This window comes from Delphinapterus leucas, chromosome 17, assembly GCF_059928025.1.
Source record: "Delphinapterus leucas isolate spDelLeu-1000000601 "Yukka" chromosome 17, BTC_Dleu_Yukka2, whole genome shotgun sequence".
NCBI lineage: Eukaryota > Metazoa > Chordata > Mammalia > Artiodactyla > Monodontidae > Delphinapterus > Delphinapterus leucas.
The window spans coordinates 68,257,765-68,278,562 of NC_143145.1; the positions used below are offsets into that span (position 1 = coordinate 68,257,765).

The 20,798-nt window shown below is 40.2% G+C and overlaps 1 protein-coding gene across 1 annotated transcript in view; it reads right to left on the reverse strand.

The window, feature by feature from the left end:
- Positions 1-20,556, reverse strand: part of LY96 (lymphocyte antigen 96) — a 31,164-nt gene extending 10,608 nt beyond the window's left edge. Inside the window, exons 1-3 of the mRNA XM_022595222.2 lie at positions 20,103-20,556; positions 5,843-5,932; positions 881-1,009 (exon numbers count right to left, since the gene is read on the reverse strand). Coding sequence (XP_022450930.1) covers positions 881-1,009; positions 5,843-5,932; positions 20,103-20,214 — 331 coding nt within the window. The 5' untranslated portion in view covers positions 20,215-20,556. The remainder of the gene's footprint in view (positions 1-880; positions 1,010-5,842; positions 5,933-20,102) is intronic.
- Between the last annotated feature and the right edge of the window lie 242 nt (positions 20,557-20,798).

A 20,798-nucleotide genomic window follows, 5' to 3' on the forward strand; every position in this document is an offset into this window, starting at 1 on the left:
ATCAGAAGAAAACTAAATGTCTAATAGGAAAATAGTTAAGTAAACCAGGGCATACCCACTAAGGGAGAGGTTTCATTATGTAACATTTATACTCTGATTTTTAAACCACATGGATTATCTGGTCAAATAATTAAATAAATTAATTTTTAAAAAGAAAATAATTATAGTACAGTATACTTACAACCGCATAACAATATGCATGAATTTAAAAATGAGAACAAAATACTCCAAAATGTTCTTAGAAATATGATTCTGTGACTTTTTGATTGTTTTCATTTTCTAATTTTTGGTAATGTGACAATATGATTATAGAATTTTTTGATTCTGTGACTTTTTGATTGTTTTCATTTTCTAATTTTTGGTAATGTGACAATATGATATATAGAATTTTTTAAACTATTAAAAATGCTAGTTTAAAAATTATTAAGGAAAAATTCATGGGTTTGCAATAAGTGACCTTTAAGTTCCTAAAGTTTGAAATTTTATGATTCTGTGAATAATTCCAGGGTGGAAAAAAGGGGAGAAAAGACACTGAGGGAACGAATGTAAGTGCATAGAAAAATCTATTGTGTTTTTATGAAAAATAATAAATGTAATATTTAGAAACAGAGAACCATAACCAAGGGTAAATATACAGGATTAATCTGAACAAGGTAAAAATTTTAATACCCCTTCAAACACACCAAATAAGTGTCATCTTAATAACAATCCAGTAACATAATTGTAAAATATTGTTTAAACTGCTAAAAGAAAGACTTTGGATGGAAATAAAGAATTATTATCAGAAAAGGAACTTCACATTGTTAATGTATTTAATTTTCATAGCGTTCTCATAAGGTATTATACTCTATTCTGAGGGTAATACGAATTGAATGCTTACCTCCCTTCAGAGCTCTGCAAAAAGAATAGTCATCATCAGATCCTCGGCAAATAACTTCTTTGCGCACTGGGAAATTCACGGACTTAAAAGATACATAGATATTGAAGTATAAGCTTTTTATGTCTCTTCCTTAAAAAGAAAAAAATTTCATTAGCCACTCAAATAAGGTATTTTTAATAAATATTTAATAACCAACATTTACTGTATACTTAAAATATGCCCTGTGCTTTTCCTGCATTATTTCATTTAATTATGACAACTGCCTATAATGTGGATATTATTATCCTGTTTTGTAGATGAGAAAACTGAAGTTCTGAGAGGGCCACTAGTTGATTGTAATCAAATAGAATGTTCCACAGTGAGAATTATGTGGGCTATGCCTAAAAACAGAATAACCTATATTTTTGAGAAAACTATCAAATGAAAATATAAAATTTCCAATTGTAGTCATAGTTCCACTAGGAAATTCAAAAGAGAGGGAAGGGAAAGGAAGGTTGTTTTTTTTTTCCTATAAATTTACTTATTTATTTATTTATTTTTGGCTGTGTTGAGTCTTCGTTTCTGTGCGAGGGCTTTCTCTAGTTGCGGCAAGCGGGGGCCTCTCTTCATCGCGGTGCGCGGGCCTCTCACTGTCGTGGCCTCTCTTGTTGCGGGGCACAGGCTCCAGACGCGCAGGCTCAGTAGTTGTGGCTCACGGGCCTAGTTGCTCCGCGGCATGTGGGATCTTCCCACACCAGGGCTCGAACCCGTGTCCCCTGCATTGGCAGGCGGATTCTCAACCACTGCGCCACCAGGGAAGCCCAGGAAGGTTGTTTTGATGAAAGATTTCTTGGAGAACAAAATTTAACCTTTTGATTAAAAATTAAATAGATGAGCTATTTATTATTTCCTCAGGATCTCTTTATTACCAATGAAGATGGAAAATTCCAGGAAGAAATGCATTTTGCTCAACTCTTCTAAGTTACTCAGTTGGCCCAACTGGACAAGATGCATAGTCTTTTTTATAATGAAAACAATTATTGTAACCACTACCTCATGGAAAGTATTTTCCTAATAAGGTCACCATGACTTATTGTAGCCATAATAAAAATTAAAAAAAAGTTTTTCCATCTTTACCTTGAACTTGGCTATGCAGAACAGAACTGCTAGCTCCTTCCTCAAAACCCTGTCCTTCCTTTGGTGTTGGCGCTACCACTCTCTTCTTGTTGTCCTCCAACCGTTCTGCGTTCTGACTCCTCTCCCCAGTCTAGCTCACTGACTCATCTTTCTTAGGATTCTAATCTCAGTGCTTCTCAATTTTCACACTGCACACTCTCCCCATCTTTAAATACCACATAGGGTAATAACTCCCAAATCATCATTTTTAGTCTCAACTTTTCTTTTAAGCATCTGTCCCCTGTGTGCATTCAATATCTCTACTCAAATGTCACTTATTACCACACCCAAAAGATCCAAAATTGATTTCCTTATCTTCATCACCAAATCAGCACTAGAATTCCTAATCCCGGTCGATCCTACTGGTGTCCCTTTTATCCCCATTACCACTATCTTAATGCAGCCTCTCGTTACTCTGAGCCTAAAGTACCACCAAACTTCCTTACTTGTCTCCACTTCTCTACTTTCAGGGTAAAGTGTAGAGAAGAAGAACGTTATACAGTCTGTTTCAAACAGTGGCCCCGTGGCCCACGCCATGGACATGGACCTGAACCTTTCTCAAAGCAGGGGTGTGTATAGAAGTTGAAGAGCTGTTTTCACAAGGGATCCCTTGAGATACAAGCACATGGTAGCGTGGCAGCCAATGATAATGCAGAACAAAGAATCTTCTTCCATTTCTGTGTGGAACACACTATGATTCCAGTCTTCAATGATTCCAAGAAAGGAAGTGCTGCTTTGACATCTCAACCCTTTATATCTTGAGAAGCTTCTTGCCCTTAGATATCACTGTGGTCATGTTAGGCACGTAAACAGTGGTTGAAGTGAGGTACCACTTGCGTGGCTCAGCAGGCCACAGATATCAATGTGGGTGTTGGAGTGAGAGACAAGAAACATGGCTCTCGGGGGTTTAGCAAAGAAGACTGTTTTTGAGCTCACCTAACACAACTTTGGGAACTTCTGAAAATAACGCTGAGGAAGGCTTATGATCCAGCTCTATAGGTCAATTAGTTAATAGTGACATATAATTTATTGGCAAGGCTATGAAGTCTCAAATCATTTCCATTCCCAACCTATTTTTGGTACAAGATTGCTCTTATAGCTCTTACTGAATTTAAGTAGAGATAGGGCCACAAAAATAAGGTTGATTTCTATGAATGTGGCCCACATTTTATACAGATATTCTAGTATATTCTAGGGAAACTCAGGTCATAACTACAAAGCATCATAAAAAAACATGACTCGGGGCTTCCTTGGTGGCGCGGTGGTTGGGAGTCTGCCTGCCGATGCAGGGGACACGGGTTCGTGCCCCGGTCTGGGAGGATCCCACATGCCGCGGAGCGGCTGGGCCCGTGAGCCATGGCCGCTGAGCCTGCGTGTCCGGAGCCTGTGCTCCGCAACGGGAGAGGCCACAACGGTGAGAGGCCCGCGTACTGCAAAAAAAAAAAAAAACATGACTGAATCATTCTTTCATTACTGAATTAATATCATGCTATATAAATGTCATATTTAGTAAGTGATTAGGGTATCTGTGATGGCCATGGAGGTGTGCTGCTTAAAACTCCCTTCCAAAGAATCTGTGCGGAGGAAGGCAGTGGGCAGACAGCCACCAGCTACTGCACTTTCAGATATATCTTAGCACTCATCCGGAGGTCAGACTCGAACAGTCTGCTCCTATAATGACAGAGCACAACAAGGACACTATCATGGGACACGTGTGACAGGCGTTTGTTGCTCTAAGACTCCCCACTGACCTGGCTGAGGATGTCTCAGGGATGCATTTTGGTCTGATGACCATCCTACCAAATTCTCCTTCCTTCTTTCTCATTTCAAAGGTATCGGACCAACACTTCAACCTGCATCCTCTCCTTGCCTGCTCTAGCTTCCTCTTTCCTTTATTGTTCACAAACATTTCCCCCCAAAAAATCCTTTGTATGTCTAATTCCTTCTTGGTATCTGCTTTTCAGAGAACCCTAAGTGAAACTGTGTTGTATTATTACTACTTGGGTCTGGAAGGCCTGCTTCCTGTGTGTTAAGGGGAAGGGGCTCACTTGAAAATGAGGTCATTCATTATGTAAATAATCACTTTTCCAAACACCTAGAGGTAAAGCACCCCACATAGACCAGAAAACAAAACCTGAGAAAAGAGGAAGAAATTGTAGAGCCTTTGTTGGGCATAATTTAGATTATTTTAGGGGATTAAGAGATACAAACTACTATGTATAAAATAAGCAACAAGGATATATCATACAGAACAGGGAAATATAGCCATTATTTTGTAATAACTTTAAATGGAGTATAATCTGTAAAAGTACTGAAACACTATGTTGTACACCTGAACTCAATATAGTATTGTAAATCAACTATACTTCAGTAAAAAAAAAAAAGTTTAGATTATTTATTTCACCCTTGGCCAAGAAAGTGGAGCAAGTAGCTCATTGTTCTTTCCTCTGTGCTACCACTAAGCCTTATTGCTATCATTTCACTTATCATACTATATTATCTACACATCTGTCTCTCCTATTGCACTGAGAGATTCTTGAAGGTCAAGAGAATGTCTTATTTATCAATGAATTCACAGCACCTAGCATAATACTTGAAATAAACTATACATTTACTAAGTATTTTTTAATGAATAAATGAATGCAGAAACAAAGTATCAAGATCCAGGTTTTCAGGGAAATTAAAGCATAAGCTTATCGTCTATAATTTCTAGATTCTCAACTACCTTTTTTCCTGTAAGCTGGAGAACTAAAATCAGGGGGTTATGTTTCTTTAGTTCATTTATGTAAAAGCACATTTGAAAGTATAAGCTCCAAATATAAGCTAGGATGTAAATGATAATAGTGATAATGAAAACAATAATTAATACGATGATTACAACTGAATTTCCTGGGATCCTTACAGGCAACAGCTGACCGGTAGGAGAGGAGGAAACTTTTGTGCGTTTTCACAAACACTCAGATCCAGCCCAATGCTATCACCATCACCCAATTAACTTTTATAAGATGATGGCAAGTAAAATCATAGAGAGGACAAAGAAGAAATAACACAAAACAAAACCAAAATCATTGTCTTTTTTCATATCATCATCATATTTTTTTCTAGAAAGGTCACCTTTAGGGAAAAAAGTCCTTGCTTGCTCATACACAAATCTTTGACTCATGGAAACCCAAGTTTACTTATCAGCTGAATATCTAATGACTGACAATGGATATACCTAGTAGATGGTTAGAAGTTTCTAATTATTTCAATTTTTATCTTGCCATTATGTAATCCCTCCTCATGAGTATGAGCTAGCCTAGTGACTTGCTTCTAACAAACAGAATACAGCAAAGGTGATAGGGTGGCACTTTCATTAGGCTACATAAGACTGTGACTTCTATCTTGTTAGTTAACTGTCCCCCTTGCTAACTTCAGGGAAACTAGAAGCCATGATGAAAAGGCCCACATGACAAGGAACTGAGGGCTGGCCAACAGTCAGACAGAAACTGAACACTGTCAACAACCACATAAGCTTAGAATTGGGTCCTTCCCTAGTTGAGCCTTCAGAAGAAATCCTGGCCAACACCTTAATTGCAGCCTTGTGGGAGACCTCCTGAAGCTGACACAGGTAAGCCATGCCCAGACTATTGACATACAAAGACTATGAGATAAAGAATATGTCCTGTTTTAAGTCATTAAGATTGTGATAATTTGTTACATAGCAAGAGAAAACTAATACACATACATTTAGAACACCATCATTTTTCATTGATATTTCTGGAACCCTTTTAATTGTAATCTACAAAAACAAAACTTTGGACTTACTTGGAATGTAGTAAAGATACAGATTTCCACGGCCTCCCTTCAATGTTATACAGGGCTCGGCATTTATTGAAATAGGGAATTTCAAGTTATCTAAATGGAATAAAGAAAATGTCAATAAAATTACTATAAATCATTTACAATAAGTATTCTGAATATCAGCCCCCCAAAACTACCTTTAGTATTAAAATTTTATGAGAAAAATTAAGGGTAGTTAAAAATATCTCCCTCCCCAGAGGAGTAAAGTCAGCCAGATGGTAGAGTAAAAAGTCCTCCTTCCCTTGACAAACACACCAGTTCAGCAACAATTTACGGACAATTTCCCTTTGTGAGAAATCAGAAACCAACCGAAAGTTTCCTGCACCCAGGAGAATGTAAAACCAACTCACCAATTCAGTACTGAGGTTCGGGACACCTCTCACAAGAGACACTGCTCCTGGCATAGCATAATTAGGAAGAGCTAACCTACCCCTCAATTTCACTCAGAGCGAAGAGATTGGTTCATGCGTTCAGAGCCCCAACTTTTCCAAGGAGATCCCCAGAGGACTAAAGAAAGAAAGTCTGAACAGTGTTATAACTAGTAAGGAGATTGAATCAGTAATCAAAAATTTCCCAAAGAAAAGTCCAGGACCAGATGGCTTTACAGGAGAATTCTACCAAACATTTAAGTCAGAATTAACACCAACCCTTCTCAAACTCTTCCAAAAAAATGAAGAGGAGGGCACACTGCCAAACTCATTTTATGAGGCTAGCATTACCCTGATAGTAAAGCAAGACAAAGACACTACATGAAAACTATAAGCCAATATCCCTGATGAGTTTAGATGCAAAAATCCTCACAAAATATTAGCAAACTGAATTCAACAGCACATTAAGAGGATCATATACCTTGATTAAGAGGCATTTATCCGTGGGATGCAAGGATGGTCTAACACACAAAAATCAATTAAAGTGATATGCCACATTAATAGAATGAAGAATAAAAATCACATGACCATCTCAATGGATGACAAAATTCAACATCCTTTCATGATAAAAACGCTCAACAAACTAGAATTAGAGGAAATGGCCTCAACATAATTAAGGCCATATATGAAAAGTCCATAGTTAACATCATACCCAACAGTGAAAAACTAAAAGATTTTCCTCTAAGATCAGAAGCAAGGCAAGGATACCCACTCTCAACATAGTACTGGAAGTCCTAGCCAGATGAATTAGATAAGAAAAATAAATAAAAGGCATCCAAATCAGAAAAGAAGAAGTAAAATTTTCTGTTTGCAGATGACATAACTTTATATCTAGAAAACCCTAAAAACTCCATTAAAAATTGTCAGAACTAATCAAAAAATTCAGTAAAGTTACAGGATACAAAATCAAAATACCAAAAAATCAGCTGCATTTCTGTACACTAACAATGAACTATACAAAAAGGAAATTAGGAAAACAATCCCATTTACAATAGCACCAAAAGAATAAAATATCTAGGATTAAGCTTACCTAAGGAGGTGAAAGACTTGTATGCTGAAAACTACAAAACATTGATGAAAGAAATTAAACAAGACACAAACAAATGGAAAAATATCTTATGTTCATTGATTGGAAGAATTAATGTTATTAAAATGTCCATATTACCCAAAGCAATCAATAGAATCAATACATTTCTATCAAAATCTCAATGGCATTTTTTTACATAAATAGAAAAAAAAACTCTAAAATTCATATGGAACCACAAAAGATGACAAATAGGCAAGAAAATCTTGAGAAAGAGGAAGCATCACATTTCCTGATTTCAAACTATACTGCAAAGCTACAGTAATCAAAACAGTATGGTAGTGGCAAAAAGACAGCCATATAGACCAATGGAACTGAACAGAGAGCCCAGAAGTAAATCCACGTGTATTTTGTCAACTAATCTTTGACAAGGATGCCAAGAATGCACAATGGGGAAAGGACAGTCTCTTCAAAAAATGGTGCTGGCAAAACATGCAAAAGAAAGAACTGGACCTTTATCTTATACCACAAATGAAAACCAATTCAAAATGGATTAAAGACTTAAACATAAGATTCAAAACTGTAAAAACCCTAGAAGAAAATACAGGGGAAAAGCTTCATGACATTGATCTTGACAATGACTTCATGGATATGACATGGAAAGCAAAGGCAGCAAAAACATGAATAAATAAGTGGGACTATATCAAACTAAAAAGCTTCTGTTCTGCAAAGGAAACAATCAACAGAGTGAAAAGGCAGCCTATGGAATGGGAGAAAATACTTACAGACCATATATCTGATAAGGTGTGAATCTCCAAAATATATAAGGAATTCCAACAATTCAATTGTAATAAAACTAATAACCTGATTTTAAAATGAGCTAAGGACTTGCATTTGTTGAGACGTGGATGGATCTAGAGACTGTCATACAGAGTGAAGTAAGTCAGAAAAACAAATATTGTATATTAACGCATGTATGTGGAACCTAGAAAAATGGTACAGATGAACCAGTCTGCAGGGCAGAAGTTGAGACACAGATGTAGAGAACAAACGTATGGACACCAAGGGGGGAAAACTGCGGTGGGGTGGGGATGGTGGTGTGCTGAATTGGGTGATTGGGATTGACATGTATACACTGATGTGTATAAAATTGATGACTAATAAGAACCTGCAGTATAAACAAACAAACAAACAAAAAACTAATACTAAACTTTCTTTGGGTTAGTTGTATGGAAATATGTTAATATAAATGTTTCAGACATTACATGAAATTTCTAAAAATCTCATATGTTCTGGTATAATGTTATAAGTCATAATTCTAGTTATTACTTTTAAATGTATATCTCAGAAATCACTAAATTTCCTTGTCAATTGCATTATTATGAACTTTCATCAAATCTTTAACTGTGGTCATTTTTAAGTCTTTTGTCATTTACAGACAGTTCTCGGTGTACTCTGATGGTTTTGCAAAAATGTTCCTATAAAAGGGTTTCGGGATTCCCTGGTGGCGCAGTGGTTGAGAGTCCGCCTGCCGATGCAGGGGACACGGGTTCGTGCCCCGGTCCGGGAAGATCCCACATGTCGCGGAGCGGCTGGGCCCGTGAGCCATGGCCGCTGAGCCTGCGCGTCTGGAGCCTGTGCTCCGCAACAGGAGAGGCCACAACAGTGAGAGGCCCGCGTACCGCAAAAAAAAAAAAAAGGTTTCATCTTCAAGGAATTCATGGAAAAGACTCTGACAAGTACAGGTTTCTGGTAACTGACTATACTGCTGAACTGAATGAATAAGCATTTTCAGAACTCTAATGGAAAACTGATGAATTCATAAAAGTGCTAACAAAAGATCAAGATAAAAAAAATTAATTACATGGGACCGAGTGAACTGATGAGGATGATTATAATTTTTGTGACTTTCTGTTTGAATAAAAATAAAAAATCCCACAAGGACTCAGAGGCAAAAAATATACAAATCAATTTTCACTGCAAAGTAAAGGAGCGGTTGCAATGGAGGATTACTGGACTGAATGTCAATATTATGACATAGTATGAGTGTGTTTCATGTTTGGTAATTGCAATCCTTGTTGCTTTTGTTGTGGTCATCCATTTACAATGCTTGGTGTCAGTTTATTTACCTCTTGTAAAAATAAAATACAGTGTGTGTGAAAAAATAAATTAATTAATTAATTAAATTAAATGAGCTAAGGACTTGAATAGACATTTCTCCAAAGAAAACATGCAAATGGCCAACAGGTGTATAAAAAAATGCTTAATGTCACTAAGCATCAGGAAAATGCAAATCAAAACCACAATGAGATATCACCTCACACCAGTCAGATTGGCTATTATCAAAAAAAGATAAGAAGGACAACAGTTGGCAAGGATGTGAAGAAACTGGAATGCTTGCACACTGCTGGTACGAATGCAAAATGGTACAACTGCTCTAAAAAACAATACAGAGATTCCTCAAAAATTTAAAAATATGGGCTTCCCTGGTGGCGCAGTGGTTGAGAATCCGCCTGCCAATGCAGGGGACACGGGTTCGAGCCCTGGTCTGGGAAGATCCCACATGCCACAGAGCAACTAGGCCCATGAGCCACAACTACTGAGCCTGCGCGTCTGGAGCCTGTGCTCTGCAACAAGAGAGGCCGCGCCAGTGAGAGGCCCGCGCACCGCGATGAAGAGTGGCCCCCGCTTGCCACAACTAGAGAAAGCCCTCGCACAGAAACGAAGACCCAACACAGCCAAAAATAAATAAATAAATAAATAAAATAAAGGGCCATCCTGGCTACTCTTTAAAAAAAAAAAAATTAAAAATATTACTACCATATGATCCAGCAATCCCACTTCTGGGTACTTATCCAAAACAATTGAAATCAGGATCTCGAAGAGATATTAGCATTCCTAAATTCATTGCAGCACTATTCACAATAGCCAAGATGTGGGAACAACCTAAATGTCTATCAACAGATACATGCATAAAGAAAATGTGGTATATACATACAACGGAATACTATTTAGTCCTAAAATAAAGGAAATTTTGCAATATGCTACAACATGGATGAACCTTGAGGACATTATGCTAAAGGAAATAAGCCAGTCATATAAGGACAAATACTGCCTGAGCCCACATATCTAAAATAGTCAAATACATAGAATCAAAGAGCGGATGGTGGTTGCCAGTGGCTGAGGGGAGAGGGAAATGGGGAGTTACGAATCAATGGGCATAGAGTTTCAGTCAAGCAAGTGAATAAGCTGTAGAGATCTGCTGTACAATTTCATGCCTATGGTCAACAATGATGTACTGTACACTCAAAAATTTAAGAGGGTAGATCCCTCTTAACATGTAAAATGTTCTTACCACAGTAAAATAAAATTTAAAATACTGTACGAATACAGAAAAAACTCCCTATAATGTAAACAGATTAGTATTTTAATGTCCTTACATTGTTAAGGTGGAGGCTGAAGGTAGTGAATTACTTTAAACTGTGGGGAAGGGGGTGAACTCCCCAAAACATATTTTCATAAAATTACTTGTTCCATTTTCATACTTTTTAACCTGTTCTTTTCTACATTGCTCTTCTTTTCTATACTCTCCTCACCTCTCTGTATGTTCCATTGGTTAAAAATAGAAAATACACATCAAGTACTTAGAATTCTAGTAAATGGTAAGTGACTGAATGCATGAATGAATGAGTTAATAAAGAAATCTTCCTAAATAAGAAGTTTCAAGAAGGATGTAGAAGAGCTTATAAAAGCACTGAGGAGGAGGGGAAAGAGACTAAACCAGTTTTATTTAATTTGTCCCTGAATGCAACCCTTAAAATTAATGTTAACATCTCTCATTCAATGAATTGAGTTTGCCTGCAATAAAAGTCTCACAGAATGAGCTATATTAACAGTCATTTCATCGAATCATGGATGTTCACAAACATCTGATGCAAAGATGTTTATTCCTGTGTGGATTATGACCAAAGGAAAACCTGCCCAATTTGCAATAACATGGATGAAACCTGAGGGCACTGTGCTAAGTGAAATTAGTCAGACAAAGAAAGACAGGGAATTACCTGGCTGTCCAGTGGTTAGAACTCCGAGCTCTCACTGCCGAGGGCCCGGGTTGGGGAGCTAAAATCCTATCAGCCGTGTGGCACAGCCAAAAAAAAAGACAAAATACTGTATGACTTCACTTATATGTGGAATCTAAAAAACAAACACACTCAAAAGACAAAAAATAAACTCACAGACACACAGGCTGCTAGAGGTAGGGGGTGGAAGATTGGAGAAATGAGTGAAGTGGGTCAAAAGGTACAAACTTCCAGTTATAAAATAACTAAGTCATGGGGAAGTAATGTACAGCATGGTGACTATGGTTAATAATACTGTTTTACATATTTGCGGTACGCGGGCCTCTCACTGTTGTGGCCTCTCACGTTGCGGAGCACAGGCTCCGGACGCGCAGGCTCAGCGGCCATGACTCACGGGCCCAGCCGCTCCGCGGAATGTGGGATCTTCCCGGACCGGGGCACGAACCTGCGTCCCCTGCATCGGCAGGCGGACTCTCAACCACTGCGCCACCAGGGAAACCCCCTGTTTTACATATTTGAAAGTTGCTAAGAAAGTGGATCTTAAAAGTTTTCACCAAAAGAAGAAAAAAATTGTAACTATGTGAGGTGATGGATGCTAACTAGCTTTATTGTGGTGATCACTTCACAATATGTACAAATATCGAATCATGTTGTATACCTGAAACTAATATAATGCTATATATTAATTATATCTCAAGTAAAAAAATGCTCAGAGGTGACTGAATAAATAAATATTGTGCATCTATTTTCTGAATTAATATACAGTCATTAACATGAATTTTTATGATATTTAATGTTATAGAAGTTTATGGTATGCTATCAAGTTTAAAAAATGCTGGTTACCCAACAGTATATACAATATGGTTCTACTTTTACTGTTTTCAATATATATCATTATATATCTAAAAGAATATTTACCAAAATATCAGAATGTTCATAGTGGTTAACTCTTAACTGTGATAGGCTTATGGTGCCTTCTTTTCTTTTTTATTCACCTATATTTTTGAAGGTTTGCATAATTAATATACTTATTAACTTTCTTACCATGAAAGGTTGACATGGTATTGAAACGTGGGCACTTCCATATGCATTACCGAGCACAGTGCAATGTGTCTCTTCTTTCTCAGTGATAAGCTTGCAGAAGACCCTCAGAGCAAGACAACCAAGACTCTGGAGCAAAGCCGGGAACAAGTTAAAGCAGTGAATCACCAGGGCCATGTTGTATGTCATAAGGGCAATTCTCTATTTTCAGTTAAGTTTCCCACATGTCTGAAGTTGGTCTGATTATGATGAAACCATCGACACGTCAATGCAATCAGACAAATGTTCAGAATAGCCCTATGGGTGCTCAGTGTTAAGCCAGCACCAGAGCAAGGCAGAGTGGGGTAGGGTGGAGTGAGGGCGGAGAATAGAAGTGTAACCTTAATCTTTATGTCAGGAAGCCTAAGATTTTTCTAGGAAGACGAGACCACCATACATTAAAAAAATTAGATGTAAGGATCAAAAGATCACATAACAGTACATAGCATGTGACTTTTAATTTATTTGCAAAGGTTGGGGAACTAACAGAAAATAGCTTTATTACTTTAAAGTCACCATGTTTATGGTAAAATTCTACATTTGGTTTATTAAATACCAAAGAAAGCAGTGGCCAGTTTCAGCAAAAGCACAGTACAAGAGCCTCTGGTTTCCCCTGCAACCACAAATGTCAGCATTGTGAATCCATCATAGCACTTTTTCCCACTGAGCTCTGCCTCAGAATCCTTCTTAACCCAACAGTCCAGGCAACTGCAGTTGGCACAGGAAATGAAACCAGTGCCACCCTGAGTGTTGGTATTAAGTACTATTGGAGATCAAGGGAGGAAGCATTAGCTGGAGTTGAACCATCACAGCACTTCATTTTACCTCTTTAGCAGAATTTCCATTACATAAATATGCAATTCCTTCTGACAGGAATGCCCTGTCCTCATCGGTCTAGAAACTCCTTGTCTGCCTTCAAAATGTATTCAAATATCAACAATGCTGTTAAGCCCTCCTTGACTCCTCCACACCTCCCCAGCCCGACAGCCACAAACACACTATCATTCACAGTACTTGATCATCCTTCAATGGTCATTTAAAATGTTTACTACAGGGCCTTCCCTGGTGCCACAGTGGTTGGGAGTCCGCCTGCCGATGCAGGGGACACGGGTTCGTGCCCCGGTCCGGGAGGGTCCCACATTCTGCAGAGCGGCTGGGCCCGTGAGCCATGGCCGCTGAGCCTGCGCGTCCGGAGCCTGTGCTCCGCAACGGGAGAGGCCACAACAGTGAGAGGCCCGCATAGCGCAAAAAAAAAAAAAAAAAAAAAAAAAGTTTACTACAATTATTTGCTTGCATGTCAGTCTCCTTCATAAAAATAGCACAAACCTTGAGGGCAGGAAGCATGTCTCATTCATTTTTCATGTCTCTTGCGCACAGCACACTGTAGATAATAAATGTGTGTTTATTCACTTCTGCTTAGCACCAAATATTGTTCTAGGCACTAGAGAAACAATGAACAAGACAGGCAAGGGCCCGGCTCTTGATAAATGGACACTCTAGTATAGAAATCAAACAGGGCCATGAGAGAAAGACTGAGTGTACAGTGGGGACGGAGGAGTTGGGGGTGGCAATGGGTAGAGATACCTCAACTACAGTATCCAGTAAGTGAGTGACAGAAAGCAACCAACCCTGTGGACATTGTAATCAGGAGTACAGACTCATAGGTAACAATGACTTTGACATATTCAAGCAACAAAAACAAACACACACACACATATATACACAAAGACCGTTACATGAGATACATATAATAGACAAAGTCACAGAGACAGAGAGTAGAGGTTACCAGGGACTAGGGGGGAGGGAGAAATGGGGAGTTATTGTTTAATGGGTACAGAGTCTCTGTTTGGGATGATGAAAAATTCCGAAAATGGATAATGGTGATAGTTGCAAAGTGATGTGAATGTACTTAATATCATTGAATTGTACACTTAAAAATCATTAAAAGGGTAAATTTTATGCTTGTTATATTGGTAATACAAACAATAACCGTAATAATAATATAGGTCAGTGTAAATAGAAAATAATGAAGGAGGGTGGGAATCATGGGAATCATAGGAATCAGACAGGTAGGCAAGGGCCACCTTGAGGGGTCTTGGACGCCTTGGTACAAAGTTGGGATTTCACTCCAATTGTAGTGAAAAGCCACTGGGGGGCTTTAAGCAACTGAAATAACATTATATAACATATTTACATTTTTAAAAGATCTCTCTGGTCTCTATGCTAAGAACTGATTGTACAGAGGCAAGAATTAAAGTGGAGAAAGGACAATTTAAGAGGATGTTGCAGAGGCCAGAGAAGAGACGAAGGTGACATGAGTGGTGAGCAAAGGACAGTGAAAAGTAGTTGGCTTTAACTATTTACAATAGCCAAGACATGGAAGCAACATAAATGTCCATCGACAGAGGAATGGATAAAGAAGATGTGGAATATACAATGGAATATTACTCAGCCATAAAAAAGAATGAAATAGGGCTTCCCTGGTGGCACAGTGGTTGAGAGTCCGCCTGCCAATGCAGGGGACATGGGTTCGTGCCCCCATCCAGGAAGATCCCACATGCCACGGAGCAGCTGGGCCCGTAAGCCATGGCCACTGAGCCTGCGCGTCCGGAGCCTGTGCTCCACAACGGGAGAAGCCACAACAGTGAGAGGCCCACGTACTGCAAAAAAAAAAAAAAAAAGAATGAAATAATGCCATTGTGGCAACATGGATGGACCTAGATATTAGCATACTAAGTGAAGTAAGTCAGACAGAGAAAGACAATACCATATATCACTTATATGTGGAATCTAAAAAAATGATACAAAGGAACTTATTTACAAAACAGAAACAGACTCACAGACATAGAAAACAAACTTATGGTTACCAAAGGGGAAAGGTAGGGAGGAGGGATAAATTAGGAGTTTGGGATTAACATATACACACTACTATATATAAAATAGATAATCAACTGGACCTACTGCATAGCACAGGGGACTCTACTTAATATTCTGTAATAACCTATATGGGAAAAGAATCTGAAAAAGAATGGATATTTGTAGATGTATAACTGAATCACTTTGCTGTACACTTGAAACTAATACAACATTGTAAATCAACTGTACTCCAATATAAAATAAAAATTAAATTAAAAAAAAAAGTAGTTGGGGAATTCCCTGGCAGTCCAGTGGTTCAGACTTGGTGCTTTCACTGTGATGGCCTGGGCTCAATCCCTAGTCAGGGAACTAAGATCCCACAAGCCACACAGTGTGGCCAGGAAAAAAAAAAAAAAAGTAGTTGGCTTTAGAATATATTCTGGGGATATTAAAAATGGAATCATCGATAAATTCAATGTGAAAAATAAGGGAGATAATTAAGGATACCCCTGGTTGGGGGGTAAGGAATTAGGTGGATGATGAGATAGGGAAGATTTAGGAAGAAACAGATTTGGAAAGGAGTATAAGAGTCCTAGTTCCAAATGGCTCTTAGACTTCCCAGTGGCCATGTTGAATTTGTAGAATAAACAAATGAATCCTGGTGATATGTTTAGTTATCCCTCCTACTACACATAAGTAAGACAAAAGCCAGAAGTTCCTTGAAGATACCAGCTACATCTTAACATAACCTTTGCATTCTCAGTATTCCTCAGCATAATAAGGAAACCTAATGCCTATTAAAGACGTAGTAAACCAGATTAAATTCAACTGACTTGACTAGGCTCTGTACGGGAGGCAGGACTTTTGATGGATCTCAGAGGTTTCCATGAAACAGAAAGATGGACACAAATATTTCAGGTTAGAGAATAGTACACATATATATCAACGCAAGTATAAATAAAGGCCAGTAAAGAGGCTGGCCTGCTTGGAGTTGGGGGGACACTCCAAACGTCAAGATACACTCACTTAGCTGAGAGGACCATGCTGGAATACTTCCAGAACCGGACCCCCCCTCATCGCCTCCAATGCTCCCCCTCTGGTCCGAGTCACCATTCTCTCGCTCACCTGGATTATTGCAACAGCTTCCCAACAGGTTGCCTGCTTCCACTTTTGCCGCCTTACAGATTATTATCAACCCAGGAGCCAGACCAGGCTTTACTCGTAGTAAAAGATAAAGTCGTTCCCTGACCTACATGCCCCTCACCCTCTCCCCATTCCCTTCTATGTCATCTTCTGCTACTTCCCCCACACTCATTCCATCGCAGCCACACTGGCCTCCTTGCTATCCCTCCATCACCAGCCATGTTCCCACCTCAAGGCCATTGTGCTTGCTCTTCCCTTCGCCCCTTCCGCTGGATATGGGCGTGGCTCACTCCCTCAACTATTCCTGTCCTTGCTAAACAGTCACCTTCTCAGTAAGGCCTTCCTTGCCTGTCCTAATTTAAAATGCAACCCCCATCCCCATCTCTGTACTCTCTATCCCCTCCCCTGCTTTATTTTTCTCTCACAGCAATCACCACCATTTGACATGCTGAATATTTCACTGACCGAAACTCCAGGAGGGCCGTGACTTTTTTTTTTTTTTTTTTTTGCGGTACGCAGGCCTCTTACTGTTGTGGCCTCCTCCCGCTGCGGAGCACAGGCTCCGGACGCGCAGGCTCAGCGGCCATGGCTCACGAGCCCAGCCACTCCGCGGCATGTAGGATCCTCCCGGACCGGGTCACGAACCCGCGTCGCCTGCATTGGCAGGCGGACTCTCAACCACTGCACCACCAGGGAAGCCCCGTGACTTTTGTCTTGTTGTTCACTGCTAGATAATATCCTCAGTGTCTAGAACAGGCACATGCCAGATTCTCAGTGAATATTGGTTTAATTAAATAATCCATTAATTCCTTGAGTTTCAGGACCATCCATAGCCAAACAACAGGTTAGAGCTGAGTCTCATAACTCTAGGTTACAGGACAGTGTGTGTCCAGGGCTCTGTGGACTGACTCAGACAGCCACATTTTCTGCCTTTTCCAAAGGGGGAGGATAAAACAGCCAATTCTTGCCATTTCTGTATGTTATGCGCTGAACTGTGTTCTCCTTAAATTCATATGTTGAAGTTCTAACCCCCAGTACGTCAGAATGTAACTGTCTTTGGAGACAGGGCCTTTAAGAGGTGATTAAGTTGAAATGAGGTCATATGGGTAGGCCCTAATCCAATACCGTTGGTGTCTTAGAAGAAGAGGAGATCTAGACCTACAGGGAGTCACCAGGAATGAGTGCATACAGAGAAAAAGCCATTTGAAGACATGGCAAGAAGACAGCCATCTGCAAGCCAAGGAGACGGGCCTCAGAAGGAAATCAAACCAACTGACCCTTGATCTTGGATTTCCTGGCTCCAGAACTGTGAGAAATAAATTTCTGCTGTTTAAGCCACCCAGTCTGTGATGTTTTTTATGGCAGCCCTAGCAAACAGGTATACCGTGTATGCCCAGTAGCTTGGCCAAATGGGAATCATCCTCACAGAAAGGACTGAATTGTCGTCACCAACTTCCTGACAATAATACCCAGAGGGATCAGTGCTTCCCACAAATGACGCGTTTCCATCTCAGCCGGGATGGATGCTCTAAGGCAGGGAAAGGTTGACGTGGCAGGGGCAGGGGAGAGGGGCATGGCAGCAAGCAGGGTCTCGCTTAGCTGTACATCCCACCTGCTCTCCACGGTCCCTATATCCATGGGGCAGCAGGAAAGGACCACAGAATTTCTCAGCATTGGAGAGAAACAGATAAAATCTCTCCTCAAAAATCAAATCGGAAGACAAATTGAGTTAGTGTTACTGGAAGATTAAAAGCTAAATAATAATATGAAGTGTTATATAAATAAAGGCCATAGGAAATACAGCACAGAGAAGGTGGCATAATCAGTGCATGGAGCAGAAGCGCCAAAGGAGTGGAGAGAAGGGGGCCGAGTGCACTGAAGAGGGCCTGGAACAGGGCAGTGTAAACTGACCTTGCGGGGTGGGGAATTTTCAGGGAATGCAGCATGATCACAAACAGAAAAAAAGCCACCAGCTTGAGATTAGTCATACACTTAGGTCTTGTTCCCACACTGGCAATTACCCTAATTCCCAAGAAGTAACTTTTTTCTTTTTTTTTTTTTTTTGCGGTACGCGGGCCTCTCACCGCTGCGGCCTCTCCCGTTGCGGAGCACAGGCTCCAGACGTGCAGGCTCAGCGGCCATGGCTCACAGGCCCAGCCACTCCACGGCATGTGGGATCCTCCCGGACCGGGGCACGAACCCCTGTCCCCTGCATCGGCAGGCGGACTCTCAACCACTGCGCCACCAGGGAAGCCCCCCAGAAGTAACTTTATCTTAATATTTGCCAGAGTGTATTTGCAGGATTGTAAACACACACTCAAAAAATAAAACAAAATAAAACTGAAAATTGGGGGATTAAATAGGTTTCTTTATTGCAGAACTTCTCAGAACTCAAAGTACATTTGTAAATCTCCCCCAAATGATTAGACCATAAATCCTTTTTTCCCATGAGGATTTCAGCTAGCAAGTATTTTCAGGAGCATCCCCTTAACCTTCCTGATACCACTAGTGGGTAGAAAAGGTCAACCAACCTATAGCGAGCAACACAATGCAAAGCACCAAACCAAAACAGTAGTCAAGCCCCGAAGCTGTGCTTTCAGACCAGCAGATATTTGTAGAGAAAGAGGGAAAACTAAACAAAACAAGATAAAACAAAACAACAGTGATCCAACCAGTGAATAGCATTAGAGTGTGGCTGATTTTTTTTTTTAAGTAATCAATATTATTGTTTCTATGTGGCTCTGTGCTAAAAATTTTACCTCAAAACAATCCTTGTAAAATGGGTTCGAAAATCACTTTCACTTTACAGATAAAAAAGCTGAGGCACAGAGAGGCTAAGACTTTGCTCAAGGTCACACAGTAACTGACAGAATCAGCCTTACATCCAATTAGGGAGGTAATTCCAAGATCCTTCAAAAACCACAGCCTGAAACACAGAGCACCTGTTATACACCCAACATAACGCTGAAAACAAAAAATCATGGCCTGGGCTTCCCTGGTGGCACAGTGGTTGAGAGTCCGCCTGTCGATGTAGGGGACGTGGGTTTGTGCCCCGGTCCGGGAAGATCCCACATGCCGCGGAGCAGCTGGGCCCGTGAGCCATGGCCGCTGAGCTTGCGCGTCCGGAGCCTGCGCTCCGCAACGGGAGAGGCCACAACAGTGAGAGGCCCGCGTACCGCAAAAAAAAAAAAAAAAAAAAAAATCATGGCCAGGAGCTATAATCAATTCCAAGCAGCATTTAGGACTGTTCTACCTTCTCAAGAAGACCCGGTCAGTCTTGGGGGCTGAGGCAAGATCTCAGAAGCAGATCGTTCTGCCCAAACTGGGAAGAATCTGAAACTGGGTTCAAGGTAGAGATAGCTGACCACAGGAAAGGACAGAAGCACTTGGAGGTCAAGTGTAACACAGTTCAGAGACCTGTGAGGCCAGTGACGGATCGAGAAAATCCACCCAGGGCAGGAACCAGACATCACTTTTGCTGCCAGCAGCCTCCCCAGCAGCCGGAACATACGGTCATTTCCTGCATCCCGGCGACAGCAGAAAAAGGTTCCTGTGAAAACTTGCCCCTTGGAACAGTTCACATTATGAGTACCTGCTTTTGCCCTCGTACTTACCACAGTAGGAGTACCAAACACTTGTGTCAGAGGAGTTGCAGATCCAGCGTTTCTCTCCAGGTTCAGTAAATGTGGAAGAAAACAGGGCGGATAAAAGCATAAATGGGAACATGATTCAGTATCTTCAAAACTTTAAAAATGCAAGGACAGTCAGTAAATCATCAGACTCTTCCTTTTTAATGAGTAGAAAAAACTTAACTTAGTCATCAGTCACATGATTTCTGAGTTCCTATCCAACTGTTTCCTCTTTTGAATGTGTGTGTGTGTGTGTGTTTAATATCTGAGCACTTGCTGCAAGAGGAAAGGAGAATGATTCCGAATGTACTCTTTGCGAACACGTGATACAAATGAGAGCACAGAGCTTTAAAAACAAAATCAGGTATTTCCCAATCAATAGTAAAACAACCAGCCTGTAGGTCTTCTTTAAAAGATCAAAAGACTAGCACTCTTTATCCCTCTGCATTGCTATTCTCTCTCCCACAAGTTTTTTTTTTTTTTTTTAAACCCTAAGCACCCCCTCCTATTCCTTCTTTCTTTATTTATGGCCATGCCGCTGGGCTTGGAAGCGTGGGGTCCTAACCACTAGACCGCCAGGGAATTCCCTCCCACAAGTTCTTTATACATCAATTCTCACGGCCAGAAAGCAGAACCTAAAGCTCTGAACTGAACAGGCTCACGCAAAGTGTTTCTGCTCGG